General features: G+C 43.6%; 2 protein-coding genes across 2 annotated transcripts in view; one reads left to right on the top strand and one right to left on the bottom strand.

Moving 5' to 3' along the window:
- Positions 1-14,017, top strand: part of dna2 (DNA replication helicase/nuclease 2) — a 35,132-nt gene extending 21,115 nt beyond the window's left edge. The window contains exons 5-23 of the mRNA XM_071393760.1: positions 2,318-2,501; positions 2,599-2,747; positions 3,421-3,552; positions 3,665-3,893; positions 4,011-4,128; positions 4,244-4,397; positions 4,507-4,701; positions 5,046-5,279; positions 6,841-6,957; positions 7,060-7,169; positions 7,324-7,433; positions 8,037-8,258; positions 10,932-11,125; positions 11,548-11,637; positions 11,786-11,993; positions 12,205-12,294; positions 12,821-13,003; positions 13,185-13,331; positions 13,535-14,017. Of these exons, the coding sequence (XP_071249861.1) occupies positions 2,318-2,501; positions 2,599-2,747; positions 3,421-3,552; positions 3,665-3,893; positions 4,011-4,128; positions 4,244-4,397; positions 4,507-4,701; positions 5,046-5,279; positions 6,841-6,957; positions 7,060-7,169; positions 7,324-7,433; positions 8,037-8,258; positions 10,932-11,125; positions 11,548-11,637; positions 11,786-11,993; positions 12,205-12,294; positions 12,821-13,003; positions 13,185-13,331; positions 13,535-13,588 (2,920 nt within the window). The 3' untranslated portion in view covers positions 13,589-14,017. The remainder of the gene's footprint in view (positions 1-2,317; positions 2,502-2,598; positions 2,748-3,420; positions 3,553-3,664; positions 3,894-4,010; positions 4,129-4,243; positions 4,398-4,506; positions 4,702-5,045; positions 5,280-6,840; positions 6,958-7,059; positions 7,170-7,323; positions 7,434-8,036; positions 8,259-10,931; positions 11,126-11,547; positions 11,638-11,785; positions 11,994-12,204; positions 12,295-12,820; positions 13,004-13,184; positions 13,332-13,534) is intronic.
- Positions 13,771-17,037, bottom strand: LOC139571155 (phenazine biosynthesis-like domain-containing protein). Its single transcript, XM_071393761.1, has 9 exons — positions 16,883-17,037; positions 16,641-16,740; positions 16,297-16,395; positions 16,076-16,185; positions 15,907-15,936; positions 15,730-15,818; positions 15,435-15,610; positions 15,292-15,354; positions 13,771-14,935 (listed from the first exon to the last, which is right to left on the bottom strand). Exons 1-9 carry the CDS (start codon positions 16,964-16,966, stop codon positions 14,823-14,825), a joined length of 864 nt encoding a protein of 287 aa, XP_071249862.1. The 5' UTR covers positions 16,967-17,037; the 3' UTR covers positions 13,771-14,822.
- Between the last annotated feature and the right edge of the window lie 1,609 nt (positions 17,038-18,646).

Raw genomic sequence — 18,646 nt, 5'->3', positions numbered from 1 at the left:
GCCATGCAGTAGCAGAGAGAGTCTATGACTAGGATGGCTGGAGTTTTTGGAAATGTTTAGGGCCTTGCTCTGACACCGCCTGGAATAGAGGTCCTGGATGGCAGGAAGCTTGGCCCCAGTGATGTACTGAGCCGTACGCACTACCCTCTGTAGTGCCTTGCGGTCGGAGGCTGAGCAGTTGCCATATCAGGCGGTGATGCAACCAGTCAGGATGCGCTCGATGGTGTAGCTGTATAACTTTTTTGATGATCTGAGGACACGTGCCAAATCTTTATATTCTCCTGAGGGGGAAAAAGTGTTGTCGTGCCCTCTTGACTGTCTTGGTCTGTTTGAACCATGATAGTTTGTTGGTGATGTGGACACCCAAGGAACTCAGTTATCAACCTGCTCCACTACAGCCCCGTCGATGAGAATGGGGGGGTGCTTGGTCCTTTTCCTGTAGTCCACGATCATCTCCTTTGTCTTGATCACGTTGAGGGAGAGGATGTTATCCTGGCACCACACTGCCAGGTCTCTGACCTCATCCCTATAGGCTGTATCATTGTCGGTGATCAGGCCTACCACTGTTGTCGTCGGTAATGGTGTTAATGATGGTGTTGGAGTCATGCTTGGCCATGCGATCATGGGTGAACAGGGATTACAGGAGGGGACTGAGCACGCACCCCTGAGAGGCCCCTGTTGAGGATCAGCGTGTGAGCCATGACCAACCTTCCAAAGCACTTCATGGCTACAGACTTGAGTGCTACAGGTCTGTAGTTATTTAGGCAGGTTACCTTGGTGTTCTTGGGCACAGAGACTACGGTGGGCTGATTGAAACATGTTTGTGTTAGACTTCGTCAAGGACAGGTTAAAAATGTCAGTAAAGACAGTTGCCAGTTGGTCAGCGCATGCTCGGAGTACACATCCTTCTGGCCCTGCGGCCTTGTGAATGTTAACCTGTTTAAAGGTCTTACTCACATGGGCTGCGGAGATCGTGATCACACAGTCGTCCGGAACAGCTGGTGCTCTCATGCATGCTTCAGTGTTGCTTGCCTCGAAGCTTCCAGCCAAATTGACAACTGTGGGAAGCGTTGGAGTCAACATGGTCCAACATCCCTGTGGAACATGTTCGACACCTTGTGGAGTCCATGCCCTGACTAATTGAGGCTGTTCTGATGGCAGAACTCAATATTAGGAAGGTGTGCTTAAAGTTTATCGAACTCAATATATTTTTTGCACATTTTAGAACGTGATTCTGGGTAATATTGCTCAAGTTTACTTTCAGACAAACAATCAATCAATCAATCAATTTTATTTTATATAGCCCTTCGTACATCAGCTAATATCTCGAAGTGCTGTACAGACACCCAGCCTAAAACCCCAAACAGCTAGTAATGCAGGTGTAGAAGCACGGTGGCTAGGAAAAACTCCCTAGAAAGGCCAAAACCTAGGAAGAAACCTAGAGAGGAACCAGGCTATGAGGGGTGGCCAGTCCTCTTCTGGCTGTGCCGGGTGGAGATTATAACAGAACTATGCCAAGATGTTCAAAAATGTTCATAAGTGACAAGCATGGTCAAATAATAATCATGAATAATTTTCAGTTGGCTTTTCATAGCCGATCATCAAGAGTTGAAAAACAACAGGTCTGGGACAGGTGGCGGTTCCATAACCGCAGGCAGAACAGCTGAAACTGGAATAGCAGCAAGGCCAGGCGGACTGGGGACAGCAAGGAGTCACCACGGGCGGCAGTCCCGACGCATGGTCCTAGGGCCCAGGTCCTCCGAGAGAAAGAAAGAGAGAAGGAGAAAATTAGAGAGAGCCAAGATTTTCAAAATTTCCATAAATGACAAGCATGGTCAAATAATAATCAGGAATAAATCTCAGTTGGCTTTTCATAGCCGATCATTAAGAGTTGAAAACAGCAGGTCTGGGACAGGTAGGGGTTCCATAACCGCAGGCAGAACAGTTGAAACTGGAATAGCAGCAAGGCCAGGCGGACTGGGGACAGCAAGGAGTCACCACGGCCGGTAGTCCCGACGTATGGTCCTAGGGCTCAGGTCCTCCGAGAGAAAGAAAGAGAGAAGGAGAAAATTAGAGAGAGCCAAGATTTTCAAAATGTTCATAAATGACAAGCATGGTCAAATAATAATCAGGAATAAATCTGTTGGCTTTTCATAGCCGATCATTAAGAGTTGAAAACAGCAGGTCTGGGACAGGTAGGGGTTCCGTAACCACAGGCAGAACAGTTGAAACTGGAATAGCAGCAAGGCCAGGCGGACTGGGGACAGCAACTATATATAGTTAATGTGAAAATAATAGTACGTCTTGCCTTCTCTAGGGAGTCGACACCAGTGTCCACGGGTGATGTGGTTCACCTGGAGGGCCAATGTGTCTCAGGTACCTGGCTGATAGACAGGGAGTCAGGATTCTTGGTGCTTCTCCCTGACGTGCTCATATCTGGGACTAGCATCGCCAGCGGGATCCGCTGTATGAGACGGGCCGTGCTGGGTGAAATGTTCAAGGTATGACCATGAAATACCAGGCTCAGTTATCCTATCTGTTTATGAATTGATTGACTGACCTTATTGTAATGATATGTAATCCTCACCTTTGCCTTAGCGTTTTGACGGAGGCTCCAAGCAGATGCTGAACGGTACGATAGTTCATGACATCTTCCAGAAAGCTGCAATGTCTGGAGACTTCTCTATGGAAAGGCTGCAACTGCTGGCCAACCAAGCCCTGCTCAGCCCCAACTACCTGGGAGACATGTAAGAGTCATTATACTATACCATACAATGCCATCATACATTGACATTGGGAGTTTCTTAGGAAATGTTAAAGGGATACTTCAGGATTTTGCCAATGAAGCCCTTTTTCTACTTCTCCTGAGTCAGATGAACTCATGGAGACCATTTTTCTGACTCTGCGTAGTTTGAAGGATGTTGCTAACTAGCGTTAGCATGCTAGTAGATACCATAGACTTGTAGTCATTGTGCTAACGCTAGTTAGCAACTTCCTTCAAACTGCACGCAAAGTCAGATAAATGGTCTCCATGAGTTCATCTGACTCTGGGGAAGTAGATAAAGGGCTTCAAAATTCAAAGTATCCCTTTAAAGGTGAAATATGCAGAAATCGCTTTGGTTGTTCAAATTCTAAACAACAGTGTATAGAATCATTGTACCATCTAAACTGCTGTGAAAAATATATTTTCACCTGTTTTGAAGCTGGTGACCAAAAACTGAAAGTAAAAGACACAATAACTAAACTTAAGCATGGGATGCATAGATATCGCGCTCATTGAACAGATTTACCACGTTAGTCTTGCTTTCAATGAGGATGACAGATCTGACCAAATTCACATTGAATTGTGGGTGACCCCAAAAAGTTACGTTTTGCAGCTTTAAGTGTGGGTTTTCTTGTAATTCTTCTCAACCCTCATAGGTACACCCTGAAACTGACTCAGGAGGACATGAAGCAGGAGATTTTGGAGTACCTGCCTGCAATGACAGAATGGGCTAGAGATTACCTTCACACCTCTCCACAGGCAGGCAAGAAACTGTTAACTCTCAAATTGTGAGTAGTACCAACTCACCCCACCCCTAACTAATTTGATTCTCCATTCTATATCTTTAAAAATCTTTGACAGACTGGCAGTTAAAAAAATGTTGGTCCTCCCCACCCACAGGCCAAGTGATGGGACACTGAGCTGGCAGGACTCCGCATGCAGCATCGCTGTCACAGATTTTGTGGACATCGAGGAAAACATTTGGTCGCCACGTTTTGGCCTGAAGGGTAAAATTGACGTGACAGCAGGGGTGCGTATTCATCACAAGGGCAGGCCTCCACTCAACAGGGTAATGCCTTTGGAGCTGAAGACTGGCAAAGAGTCCAACTCCATTGAACACCGCAGCCAGGTACTGCACCAGTGGAACGAACACGCAGTCAGATAGCAAATACTGAGCTCTATGAACCATACATGCATTATGACTGCAACAGTGCTCAAACCAATAAAAGCTATTGTTATTGTCCAGGTCATCCTTTACACTCTGATGAGCTTAGAGAGACGCAGTGATGCAGAGGCAGGATTCCTGCTCTACCTGAAGACTGGCAACCTGCATCCTATAGTCGGGAACCACATGGACAGAAGAGGTAAGCCCTGATCACAAAAATATGTGTTTGGAATTTTATTTTCCATGGGGAACATAGTTTTTTATTAATTTCTTTTGAGACATGAGTCAACTATGAGGTCCTATCTCTCTCTCAGAGCTGTTGAAATTAAGGAACACCCTGGCGCATCACGTTGGCAATAGCATGGAGAAGGAAGGCAAGACACGGATGGCACCTCTGCCAGGGATCATCACAGACAGACAGATCTGCAAGTGGTGTCCCCAGATCAGGAACTGTGCTCTCTATGACAGGTATAACTGCCTGCCTTCCAGAGTGAACTACTTATATGCTGATAGGAGATTCAGGACGACAGCAACTTCATGCCCTTAAAAATCAGCTGGTGTGTGTGTGTGCGCACAGGGCCATTGAGAGCAGGGCTCCAGACTACTACTCCAGTGAGTCACAGCAGTTGTTGGTGCAGCAGGAGAGTGAGCACCTGACAGAGGCACACCTGCTCTACTTCAGCCACTGGCTGCTCCTCTGTGCCCTGGAGACCCACACCATGGAGAGGAAGGGAGGCCGGCACAACATCTGGCTGCAGTCTGCCCATGAGAGGTCCGGAAGAAATCACGTGTCTATGTATCAGATAATGTGGTCATTTAGCAGATGTTTATCCAATGTGACTTACAGAACTGTGAACATTGACAGTGACATATGTGAGCTGATATAGTGTTGGGGGGGTGGGCTATAATTGTTAGAAAAAATTACATGAGTTTTCACTATGGATGTTTGTTGAACGATTTATATATGTAATAGTAGGTCTTTAATCTGTTACATTCACTGACAAAATGTACTTAACTCCCCTATTGGTGGTCCTCGAGCTTTTGCCAGTGATTTGGTGGTCCCTGAATTATTATTTTTTATTAGGAACCGCTGTCTAATTTGTTTTTGGTGTCCAGGGAGAAGAGTGGGGTGTGTATGGGAAACATGCAGCTGATTGGCCCAGTGAAGAACCAGTCAGACGGTGTGTATATCCACCGTTTTGAGCGCCGTCGTGGTGGGGAACAGGGTGTGACGGGCTTGATTGTTGGCGACAGAGTTGTGGTGAGCGACCATGATTTGCAGCTAATTGGTGTGGCAGCTGGATACATCACAGACGTGAGCAGCACTGCAGTAAGCTGCTCCCTGGATCGGTAAGATGGCAGTATCAATGTCTTTCAAAACACTATGGGAATCTGGGAATGGGAGGTTTAGTGAGTTTCTATATACAGAACCAGTCAAAAGTTTGGACACCTACTCATTCCAGGATTTTTATTTTAAATATTTTCTACATTGTAGAATAATAGTGAAGACATGAGAACTATAAAATAACCTGTATGGAATCATGTAGTAACCGAAAGTGTTAAACAAATCAGATATATTTATATTTTAGGTTCTTCAAAGTAGCCATGCTTTGTCTTGATGACAGCTTTGCACACTGGCATTCTCAACCAGTCACCTTGAATGCATTTCAATTAATTATTCATTTGTGGAATTTCTTTACTTAATGCGTTTGAGCCAATCAGTTGTGTTTTGACAAGGTAAGGGAAAGGGGGATACCTAGTCAGTTGTCCAACAATGTATTCAACTGAAATATGTCTTACGCATTTAAACCAACCCCTCAATCAGAGAGGTGCGGGGGACTGTCTTAATCGACATCCACGTCTTCGTAGGGGTGGTATACAGAAGATAGCCCTATTTGGTAAAAGACCAAGTCCATATTATGTCAAGAACAGCTCAAATAAGCAAAGAGAAATTACAATCCATCATTACTTTAAGACATGGAAAGTCAGTCAAACCAGAACATTTTAAGAACTTATGTGAATCAGGCCTTGATGGTCGAATTACTCCAAAGAAACCACTACTGAAGGTCACCAATAAGAAGAGACTTGCTAAGGCCAAGAAACACGAGCAATGAACATTAGACCGGTGGAAATCTGTCCAAATTTGAGGTTTTTGGTTCCAACCGCCGTGAGACGCAGAGTAGGTGAACGGTTGTTCTTCGCATGGGTGGTTCCCACCGTGAAACTGGAGGTGTGATGGCACTTTGCTGGTGATATTGTCAGTGATTTTATTTAGAATTCAAGGCACACTTAACCAGCATGGCTACCACAGCATTCTGCAGCAATACGCCAGCCCATCTGATTTGCGCTTAGTGGGACTATCATATGTTTTTTCAACAGGACAATGACCCAAAACACACCTCCAGGCTGTGTAAGGGCTATTTGACTAAGGAGAAAAGTGATGAGTGCTGCATCAGATGACCTGGCCTCCACAATCACCCGACTTCAACCCAATTGAGATGGTTTGGGATGAGTTGGACTGCAGAGTTAAGGAAAAGAAGCCAACAAGTGCTCAGCGTGTGTGGGAACTCCTTCAAGACGGTTGGAAAAGCATTCCAGGTGAAGCTGGTTGAGAGAATGACAAGTGTGCAAAGCTGTCATCCAAGGCAAAGGGTGGCTACTCTGAAGAACCTCAAATAATCTCAAATGTTTAACTTTTTTTCATTGCTACATGATTCCATATATGTTCATAGTTTCGATGTCTTCACTATTATTCTACGATGTAAAAATAAAGAAAAACCCTTGAATGGGTAGGTGTCCTAACTTTTGACTGGTACTGTGTATATATATATATCTGTTTTAGCTTGTTTTTTTTGTTGCTATTTGTATGTGTATTCTTCTGGAGTTGAAGCTGCTCCCCTCATCTCCATAGGGACCTTTCGAAGTGTTCCTCTGATGTTGTGTTCCGACTGGACCAGGACGAAGGGGTAATGGGATTGAGCACCCATCTGGTCAACCTCTCCAAGATGATGGAAAGGTCTCCTCCAAGGTCTGTTCAGTACTACTGCCTGAAACGGAAATAACTTACATTTTTTCTTCATACCTCTTTAATAGTAGGTATTAACTCATGGCTCCACCTCCTCCTTTGCAGTGAAAGACTAAGGGAGCTAATAGTGGATTTCCACCCTCCTCAGTTCATTGACAACCTCAGCAGTGTGTTGCCCAGGGAAGCTAAGGACACAGTTGCCAACATCCTGAAAGGTGTGTCCCCTGATTGGTTACCCCTGTTCCCTGCTCTCCTTTGTCTCACTTTAGTTGTTACCTTTTTATATAAACATTTAATTTATTTGCTAACTTAATTTCAAAGCTCACCAGTGAACTATAACACTAACTTGGTGTTTCATCTCTGTCTCAGGGCTCAACAAACCTCAGAAACAGGCCATGAAGAAGGTTTTGCTCTCCAAAGATTATACGCTCATAGTTGGGATGCCTGGCACTGGGAAAACCACCACTATATGCACACTGGTAAGAGCAGTGTTTGTAATTTCCCTGTTCTACTTAGATACTCTGGGTGTATTTTGTAAATTCAATCTGGAGTGCCAGAGTGTGCTCAGTGTTGTCACATATTCAGTTTGTAAATTCAGAGCGTTAAGCTCGGAGCGTTCAGAGCGCACTCTGCCCGGGGAGTAGGGTTGGCCCGAGCGTTCTGACCTCACAACGGCAGTCAAGCACCCAAGCTAACTGGCTAACGTTGGCTAGCTTGCTAGCTAATTCCATACACAAATGAGAGAACACCTCACTGACCATTTTACTCACCCTAGACGAGCTGGTTAGGCTGTTCATGTTATCCAGAGCATTGGTGGCATTAGCTGTGCTGCTGGCAACAATTTAATTACGCTTTTTTTTTGCCGACGTTTAATGACACCGGCCATATTCAAGGGGTGTTGAGCGTTTTGTAAATTCATCAGTTATTCTGCACTCTGGCACACTCAGACGAGTGCTCTGAAATCTGAGTAGATAGCCAGAGTGAATTTATGAACACACCCTCTGTGACCCTTGTTCGTGCAATGTATGTGTGAATGTGATGATCAACATTTGAATGGTTGAGTCTCCTTTGTCCTTACTCAGGTGCGTATTCTCCATGCATGTGGCTTCAGTGTGCTGCTGACCAGCTACACCCACTCTGCTGTGGACAACATCCTGCTAAAGCTCCGGAGGTTCAAGGTGGGCTTCCTGCGTCTGGGCCGGGCCCAGAAGGTCCACCCAGACATCCTGGCCTACACAGAGGAGAGGTGTCGGGCCAACGGCATCCACACACTCCCTGAGCTGGAGAATCTTTACAACAAGGAGGTGAGTGGGCTAAACTGAGGGATAGAGCCAACTTAGAGCGATGCTCTGCCACCCAACTATGCTGCACTTAACCCAGGCTAAGGAAGAGCAGTTCCATGATTAGGGCTGTTGTGGTGACCATATTACCGCCACACTGGCGGTCACGAGTCATGACGGCAGTCATATTCGGCTTGACCCGTTTAGTCATGGTAATTAGGCTTCTCCAAGCTCTGCTGCATTTGTATCTATCATATTTAACCTTTGTTTAACTAGGCAAGTCAGTTAAGAACAAATTCTTATTTACATTGACGGCCAAACCCTAAACCGGACGACGCTGGGCCAATTGTGCGCCACCCTATGGGACTCCCAATCACGGCCGGTTGTGATAGAGCCCAGGATCGAACCAGGGTCTGTAGTGACGCCTCTTGCACTGAGATGCACTGCTTTAGAACGCTGCGCAACTCGGGAGCCCAATGGTCATTAGTAGCCTACCAAACTTGCTAACTGCCTAGTACTCAGCACTCTATTGTACCTCTAATCACTCTTGACATCAAGAAAATGTAATCAAAAATCTAATCAAACACTTCATGAGCTTATGTTGCGCAACATTTCTGTAGGCTATTGTCGTGGAAATCCAGTACTGAGAGACTTGGTCATTTCTTCGAACAATCATCTTTATTTAATATCGATTAATTATTGCAATAATGAAACCGAAGACTGTTGGGCCAAGAGCCTACCCTTTACAGACAATGCGCAGTTTATATAGCTGATACCCAGAATGCAGAATCCACCCCTCCATATAGATTGGGGGGCACCATAAGTCACTTTGGGTACATCCTGTGGTCATCTGCCTATTGTGTGGTCTCCCAGATGCCAGGATAATTAGGAATACTGAGGCCTTTGTTCTGTTCCTACAGGCTATCTATATCTTGGTGACACCCACCACATTTTATCTATGGAATGCCAGCTGTAGGTTTTTACCTATCCATCACTTCAGAAAAATGTGTCAGGTAAAAAATAGATAACAAATAAAAATAACAAATAATTCAAGAGCAGCAGTAAAATAACAGTAGTGGGCTAGATACAGGGGGGTACCGGTGCGGAGGCACAAGTTAGTCGAGGTAATATGTACATGTAGGTAGAGTTAGTAACTATGCATAGATAATAACCAGGAGTAGCAACAGTGTAAAAGGGGGGGGCAATGCAAATAGTATGGGTTGCCATTTGATTAGCTGTTCAGGAGTCTTATGGCTTGGGGGTAGACGGTGTTAAGAAGCCTTTTGGACCTAGACTTGGCGCTCCGGTACCGCTTGCAGTGCGGTAGCAGAGAACAGTCTATGACTAGGGTGGCTGGAGTCTTTGGCAATTTTTAGGGCCTTCCTCTGATGCCGCGTGGAATAGAGGTCCTGGATGGCAGGAAACTTGGCCCCAGTGATGTACTGGGCCGTACGCACTACCCTCTGTAGTGCCTTGCGGTCGGAGGCCGGGCAGTTGCCATACCAGGCAGTGATGCATCCAGTCAGGATGCTCTCGATGGTGCAGCTGTAGAACCTTTTTAGGATCTGAGGATCCATGCCAAATCTTTTCATTCTCCTGGGGGGAAATAGGCTTTGTCGTGCCCTCTTCACAACTGTTTTGTTGTGTTTGGACCATGATAGTTTGTTGGTGATGTGGACGCCAAGGAACTTGAAGCTCTCAACCTGCTCCACTACAGCTCCGTCGATGAGAATGGGGGCGTGCTCGGTCCTCCGCAATCATCTCCTTTGTCTTGATCACCTTGAGGGAGAGGTTGTTGTCCTTGCACCACATGGCCAGGTCTCGGACCTCCTCCCTATAGGCTGTCTCATCGTTGTCAGTGATCAGGCCTACCACTGTTGTCATCGGCAAACTTAATGATGGTGTTGGTGCCTGGCCATGCAGTCACGGGTGAACAGGGAGTACTTGAGGGGACTGAGCACGCACCCCTGAGGGGCCCCCGTGTTGAGGATCAGCATGGCAGATGTGTTGTTACCTACCCTTACCACCCGGGGGCAGCCCGTCAGGATCCAGTTGCAGAGGGAGGTGTTTAGTCCCAGGGTCCTTAGCTTAGTGATGAGCTTTGAGGGCACTATGGTGTTGAACGCTGAGCTATAGTCAATGAATAGCATTCTCACATAGGTGTTCCTTTTGTCCTTTTCCTTTAGAATTCTTCATACTATAAAATAATGGCACGGAATTGTAAGCAAATCTTGTCTGCTAAATGAACTAGTGTAGCCCACAGCTATATGGCATAGCCAGATCAGGGCCTAACATAAGAACAACTGAGTATGCTATTCTGTTCTGAAATGGACTACATTTTCTTCATGTTTCTTAGGCCAATCTTAAAGAAATAATGGATTTATTGTGATGGTATATTACATGGATTTGTTAGACTTTTTAAATGTAGATTTTCCAAAAGTCTGCATCAGTGGCTTGTAGGCTAAGGGTGGAAGCCAGGAGATCCTGAATGTGTTTGTTAATTAACTGTCAATTACTGTGAGACAGGCAGTTATTTGCTTGACAATCACCTGCTGACAATTTTATGACTGCCACAGCCCTATCCCATGATCTACAATTGTTCAAATGGACTCTCAGAAGATGGCGGAACACAACCATTGAGAGACTACAGTTCTCATACAAAACCTTTATGTAATAACCCCTCCCATCTCTCCATAGCTGGTGGTGGCCACCACGTGCATGGGTGTAAAGCACCCCATTTTCTCCCGTCGTCGTTTTGACTTTTGCATTGTGGACGAGGCGTCCCAGATCAGTCAGCCAGTGTGCCTTGGGCCCTTGTTCTATGCCCAGCGATTTGTCCTGGTGGGGGACCACCAACAGCTGCCCCCCATTGTCCAGAACAGAGAGGCTAGGTGAGTAGATTCTAGTGATGGGGTCAAAAATCGATAAAGTTACACCGGGACGTTATCGTTTTGACAAGATTGCAATATTATTTTTGCTCTAGCTTGCTGTACCTTCACCAAAATGCAAATATTTGTCCATTTTTTTAAAAATAGGGAGACAATTTATTTTCAGCACAATTTGTTTTATTTCCATGACATAAAAAAATCACAGTATCACGCAATGCAAATAATCGCAATACATATTGTAACGGCAACATATCGTTATAATATCGTATCGTGGGGTCCCTGGCAATTCCCAGCCCTAGTAGACACATCCCTACAACCACCACCGACCCCACCTCTCAGGGTCGATGAAACCAAATGTACAGTAAGAGTGTGGACTCTTCGAGTAGAGTTTCTTCTCCATTTCTAATGTTTCAAGTCGTCATCAGGTTGTTGGGTATGGACGAGAGTCTATTCAAGCGTCTCGAGCGTAAAAGTGAGGCTGTAGTCCAGCTGAACGTCCAGTACAGGATGAATAGGTGGGTTATTCTTTCTAACAAAATCATGTCAACTATTTCAAACATTTATTTCAACATCAATTTGTTTTTCTATTGTTTTTCTCAATGGTTACTGTTTCCTTTCGTCACACCTAACGTTTTTACACTCATTTCGTGGTGGCCTCCACAGTAAAATCATGTCCCTAAGTAACACTCTGATGTACGGAGGGAGGCTGGAGTGTGGCTCAGAGAGGACGGCCAGTGCCATGCTGACCCTGCCCTCCCAGGGCTCTGTCCAGAGGGAGCTGGAGCTGAGTCTGGGCCGGCCGGAGGACCTGGCTTGGGTCCAGGCAGCTCTGGAGCCTCTCAACCCTGTCTGCTTCCTGGACACCACCCAGGTCAGTCTCTTGCGCCAATATTATTCTTACAATACTCTTTATTTTGATTACTATATTTTACATGATACCACAAACCTAAATAAGCATTTAAGTGTGGCTTGCTTGACGTGTGTATATGTGTGTAACTGTGTTGTTGGACCTTTGTATGTTATTCGACCTGTATATGCATGCCTCTTCTTTATGAGTGCCTCACTGCTGCTCTGACTGACAGGTTCCAGCCCTGGAGACGGTTGACCAAGGGGGAATCAGCAACCAGACAGAAGCTGCTCTGGTGCACGGCATAGTCAGTCTGCTATTGAAGGTGGGAGCTTCAATAAAAGTCAAATGAAATGCACAAATTTCTATGAATTCATCCGATTTACTTGGACTCACAGCAATGACAAAGATTGTATGTACTGTGTTAGAACAGCAGAACTGTCTTTGTTCCCCCCCACCCCTTTGGTTCAAAATGTCACTCAGTGCTCTGTTTTGTGATTGCTCTGCATTGATACATGTAGAGGTAGTACTACACTAACTAACCTGTTATTAACTGGGTGGTTCGAGCCCTGAATGCTGATTGTCTGAAAGCCATATTATATTAGACCGTATACCACGGGTATGACCAAACATTTATTTTTACCGCTCTAATTACGTTGGTAACCAATTTATAATAGCAATAAGGCACCTCGGATTTGTGATATATATGGCCAATATACCACGGTAAGGGCTGTGTCCGAGCACTTTTTAGTTACGTTGTGGATAAGAACAGCCCTTAGCCGTGGTACATTGGCCCATATACCACACCCCCTCGCGCCTTACTGCTTAATTATACCCTTGTGTTCTACTAGGCTGGGTGCAGGGCCAGTGACATCGGGGTCATTGCTCCCTACAGACAACAACTGAAGGCCATCTCAGGCCTACTAGCCGGGCCAGCCTTCAGCACTGTGGAGGTCAACACTGTGGACAAGTACCAGGGCCGCGACAAGAGCGTCATCATCGTTTCCTTTGTCAGGAGTCACCCAGAAGGCAATGTGAGTGGACCTTAAACCGACCATGTCTCTTGAGATCTTGACCTTGGTCAAAGTACCTCTATTTTGGATGGATAATTAAAACAGAGTTTCTGCAAATTTCAACATGTTATTTGTATATAAATTGGACATATTGTATGCGTCATGACATTTTTGATCTGTGTGAGACCTGGTCTGTTGCCAGCTGGGTGAGCTGCTGAAGGACTGGAGGAGGCTGAACGTGGCCATCACGAGAGCTAAACACAAGCTCCTCATGGTGGGCTCGGCCCCCACCCTGCGCCGCTACGCCCCCCTGGAAAAACTCCTCAACCACCTCACACAGGAGTGCATGATATCCTTTACACTGCCCAGTATGGCCTTAACCATGGTTGAGAGAAATACAGTGGTGAATGGATGCTGTCGAGGTGCTATAATATGTTTGTTGTATAGACATCCGTGTTTTACAGGTTTAAACAATGTGTGTTAAGTTGTTGTTTGATGATTGATAATGATTACTGTTCAATCCACTCAGGGTGTTTGTCTTAACTGGCCCACGTTTTCCAGCTCCCTCCAGCAGCCCATGAGGTATTACCCACCACGCACCTGTGACAGAACATCTGAGGTAGAACAGTGCCTTTCCTCCACTCACCATCTGGAAATCAGCCTTTAGACTGATCAAGCAATGTATCGATTCCTCAATATTGATTACTTGAAAAATGACTTGAAATAGTTGATAGTATGCTATATATTTTTTTTAATTCATGTTTTAACAAGAATCCATGGCAGCTATGTTTGGTGTTATTGTTTTAATGCTTTTTATTACAACAGAATGTGACCATTCGAAAGTTGAAGTACAGGCACCATTTAGACTGTAAATCTGCAATGTAGCAATTGCTCAGACATTGCCTCAGACCTCCGTTAGATTAAGATTGGTAATTAGTCTTGTTTCTGAGCCAGTGCTGATTGTCAAGCTTTTACTTGTTATATTGATGTTATTTTTGAAAATGTCTACGTGAATAAATAATTTTAAGTGTTGTACATTTTTGTTTCCCTTGTGTCCCTGTCAGTAAAATTACACACTGTTGAAATACAGTCCTCACCATATGTATTTGGAAAATGAATTCTGATTTCTTAAAATGGGGGGACACGATTCATGAAGGGCTTTTGTCTTATTAAAGGAGAAGTTTTCTTTATTGGAACCAAATCTGCATTTTGGAGTCCAGACATGGGGTCACATGTAGTCCACTTTCTTTTTTTGCGATTTCACTTGGTTTTCAGAAACTTACCCTAACCAGCAATACACTTCCTCATGCTTATGTTGCAGTGCCAGAGTTTAGATAAAACATGAACAAAAGCTTAAACACTAAAATAAGTAATTTTAAGAATGGCATCGCTCTCAGTGTATATAGTGTTGCAACCAATATGTATGAAAATACCCTCACATTAAGTGACATTCTGTATTCTCGCCTCCTATTCAAAACTTGATCTTGAATCCAAAATGCTGGACTATAGAGCCTAAATTTTAAGTTAAGCTTTACTGTCCAAATACAAATGGTGAGGATTGTATGCTGAATGTTCACTAGAGCGGCAGGTAGACTAGCAGTTAAAGGCCGTTGGGCCAGTAACTGAAAAGTCGCTGGTTCGAATCCTGAGCCAACTTGGTGAAAAATCTGCCTGTGCCCTTGGCAAGGCACTTAACCCAAACCTGTAAATCGCTCTGGATAAGAGCATCTGTTAAATTAATAACAACTTGATACAATGGAATAATCTCAAACTCAAATAATCTGTAGCCACAGCTAGGTCTACAGATTATTTAGCTAGGTCGAAGTGAACAGTATAGCCTCTACACAGTTAGAATCCCTTGCAGGACGGTTACAGCCTGGCCAGCGATATTCAGTCTGCCATCATCCCGTAGCTCCAGCTCCAACTCCCCACCACGACTGGAGCACTGATAGGCTGTCACACAGGAGGAGAATGCAGTGTGAGTGGTAGTTCTTTGAATGATGTTTACATTATTTATTTATTGGATTTTACTCGATGTACCTGTCCATCAATATCTGTTAATTGATTGGGTTCTGTGCAATGGAATTTGAACTCCATGTTGCAATGCTGTTTACATTACCCACCACAGAAGGTTGGTGGCACCTTAATTGGGGAGAACGGGCTTGTGGCAATGACTGGAAGTGGAGTAAGTGGAATGGTATCAAATACATCAATCACATGGTTTCCACGTGTTTGATGCCATTCCATTTGTGCGGTTCCAGCTGTTTTCATGAGCCGTCCTCCCCTTAGCAGCCTCCACTGTTACCCACCCAGCATCTTTTTCTTGCCCAGTTTCTCAGACCAGTAGCCTGCAAGGACAGTATGTGCAGAGCCTGCAATGATGTAAAAACAAACTAAATTAAACTTTCTAAAAGACTACAGAATAAGACTTGCCAATGTCCGCTGTACTTACCAGTCACAGGGTCCTCAGGAATCCCGAACCAGGGGGAGAAGTTTCTGGAGTAGAAGTCATAGCCAGGCTGACCGCCAGGGGCTCCAATCATGGTGACAATCAGACCCCTAACCCTTCCGCCAGTGTTTACACTGAGAAGAACTGCTGGGTCTGGCTGCAGGGATGTGAGCACTGACCTAAAACCAAACAGTCACTTTTTCAATCCCTTTCAAGTGAAATTTGCCATTCCATCCTGTTTCCCAGCACCAGTGATAATGTATAAAGTAAAGTGTTTTTTTTTTTGTTTGTTTTTTACCTGTCACAAGTGTCAGCAAGGCGCACCATTAGCTTTTTGGTAGTGCCACAGAGGCACACTTCTTCAACTGACTGGTCTCCCACAGCAGCCTGCACATACATATTCAGACTGATGGACATGAGCTTAATTCTTCACCATAAATTATAGAAACAGTGGTAAGAAGGATGATGCACTTACATTAACTATGTCTTTAAATTCATTGAGACCCTGTGGATATGAAGTTTCAATTCTGAAGTTATTCTGAAGTTCTGACATTAATTTGCAAAGGCTTTTATGCAATACTTATAACATGTACAGTGTATATATATGTTGAACATGAATGTACCACATTGATTTCATCACCTACCAGCGGAGTAGGTTTGTTCAGAGGGAAATCCATCACTATAGATTCCCCCTGTTGTTGTACATACAGCTCTCCACTCAAAGTCTCAAATACCACTGTTGTGTTGACATTTTCTTTAGGAAGGGAATTGTGGGATAGAAACAATTGAATTGCACTATATGTTTGTACTAGTTGCCATTCACTTGCTTACATGTGAGATACTGTATTATGTGACTCATTCTTACTTTTTTTGTAAAACAGTACAGCAGCTGAAGCTAGGGTGGCATGTCCACACAGAGGAACCTCATTGGTGGGGCTGAACCAACGCAAGCGAAAGCGTGCTCCTTCAATACAACACATACCAAAATACATACAAGTTCCCATGTCAGTAATCTTAGGATGTTGTGATGAGTTGATTTACCCTTTCTTTCCTGAGTCCCATATATTCCATTACTCTCATTGGCATCAATCACCCCCTCTTGGTTAATTGCAATAAAATAGAGTACCACCAGATGGCAGATTTGGAAAACTTCTGCGAAGAAATAGAGTACAGTTTCAACTCTATTTCAGAATGTCTCGAAAAAGATACCTGAGCTGAAGTCATCTTTTGAATTTAGCCTTATGATGAAGGCGGTCTCTGACAGGTTCATTTCAGCAGCAATTTTCTGGTACATATCATCCTGCAATTCCTGTTTGGTTGAGAACAGTCAACAGTATTTTTTTTGCATGATTACTGGTTAGATAACTTAAAGCAAATACTAATGTTGATTATTCAGCAATACATGAGAATATGTAATAAGATGTAATTATGTATAAAAAAATTATACTTGCATGTAAAAGGGGACAAACTGCTGCAGGATTTCCTTTGAAAGGTAAATTGGTAAATGCATCGACAATGAATACTGGAATCTCCATTACATATTAGAGTGGCGTATGCTGATTTCCCAGTGAGAAGTGCAGAAGTTTAACAGCTGCACGCCTCCAAATGGACTTTAACCAGTGGGTGTATCATCCCAAAAGTCTAAAGTCCATTGCTTCCTCTCCTTTTCTCCTTTCCTTCGTCTGCACTGACTTGATAGTGCTGGCTTGGCTAAAAAATCTCCCCATAGAATAGGCCCACCTTGAAATATTGCTCTTGTCTGTCTTTTCAGGCAGTGCAGATGAATACGATCTTTCATTGATTTCATAGAAACGGACAGGTGTAGCTATCTCTCGGTACGCATCTGCCCTGGGTTCATTTTTATTTATTTTTTCAAAATCACAAGGAGAACAACCCACCTTAAACAGGGGTGCGTTCAGTTTGATTCCACATTTGCTAGGTTATGTGACGGTTTGTCCTGAAAGACACATTTCCCCAAAACCGTGTGTGCACCATTCTTCAACAGCTTTTGCGGTCAATTATTTATATATACACTAGATGACAGATAGGGGGCATTGTGTAAAGCCACCATGCCTCCACCTTGGCACTCCCTCACCGCTGTAAAAAAATATATATTTTGGAGGCTATAGAAATATATTAATTAATGTCTACATACATTTTTGCCACATGTATTCTATTACAGATACCTTAATGCATACTTTTACATATTGTGAGCTAAACATAAAAATAAAACATGAAAAAGTACTGTCCCCATTACAACAAACATATACCTAAATACATGTAAATTTGTCTTTCAAACATTTTAATTGAAATACTGTAGAATTCCATGAATTCCTATGGAGAACTGCGCCTACTGGGGAGTGCCAATATGAAACAATTCTAGGTAATTAATTTAATTATTCTTTGGGCCAAATGTCATATTCACAAATGTAAATTTACAAATAAAACACATTTTCTTACCTTACAAAATAAAATGAACAAAATTTTAAGACAATTAAATATTCTACCAACAAAAAAGCTGTTATAATTCTAAGTGTGTGCATGTCCCTTAAGGTCCTTGTGTAATGTGATATTGTACCCCCTAGCCCAATTGTCTTTTCTATATTCTTGTGTTCCCCCATGTACTTTTTGTATTGATTTTGTTAATAAAAAATATATAAAAAATAACATTCGTTGGAACACGTCATCGGGTCCAACGGTCGTCTTGCGCCAAACTGCGCATGTGCAAGTCATCAAATCAAAGTCACTCCTTCGATATAGAGTTTTTTTTTACGGAAATGAAAACTTGGCAGTTTGTCACTTTAATGAGGTTGGAGTGATAACATGTTCAACTACTTAAGACATTGGCTCGAATCTAGGTTGTGCCTTTAGATTTAGAGAAAATAAACAACTAATTCATAATTTTCCACTTCTCTTATTGACTTCTCAAACCCCAAATCCCGACCTGGGCCCAGATTCACAAACACTTCTTACGCAAAAACTTAAGAAGTTTAAGAAAAAAAACAAGTTCATAAAATAGTTCATAAGTGCAATTCCTCAACAGTATCTTAATATTGAATGATTTTTTTAGGAACTTCTCAAATATCTTCTTACAAATCTTATGTGGTTGTTGCTGGGCAACCGTTTTAGCTAGCTATTTATCTAGCAATGGCAATCATGTTAGCATATTTCTTACTGAGATTATTGTTCTAAAACATGTTCTTGGGTGTAAAATA

The sequence above is a fragment of the Salvelinus alpinus genome, chromosome 3 (assembly GCF_045679555.1).
Source record: "Salvelinus alpinus chromosome 3, SLU_Salpinus.1, whole genome shotgun sequence".
In the NCBI taxonomy this organism is placed as follows: domain Eukaryota; kingdom Metazoa; phylum Chordata; class Actinopteri; order Salmoniformes; family Salmonidae; genus Salvelinus; species Salvelinus alpinus.
The sequence above is the reverse complement of the archived record's forward strand: the minus strand, read 5'-3'. Positions and strand labels throughout refer to the sequence as shown.

Excerpts from the sequence above, each read along its gene's own strand:
- LOC139571155 (XM_071393761.1), bottom strand. The coding sequence starts at position 16,966 with ATGGAGATTCCAGTATTCATTGTCGATGCATTTACCAATTTACCTTTC. Across the intron at positions 15,937-16,075 it reads TGAACAAACCTACTCCGCTG|GGTCTCAATGAATTTAAAGA; the intron begins GTAGGTGATGAA and ends TCATATCCACAG. Across the intron at positions 14,936-15,291 it reads GGGCAAGAAAAAGATGCTGG|CCTATCAGTGCTCCAGTCGT; the intron begins GTGGGTAACAGT and ends CCTGTGTGACAG.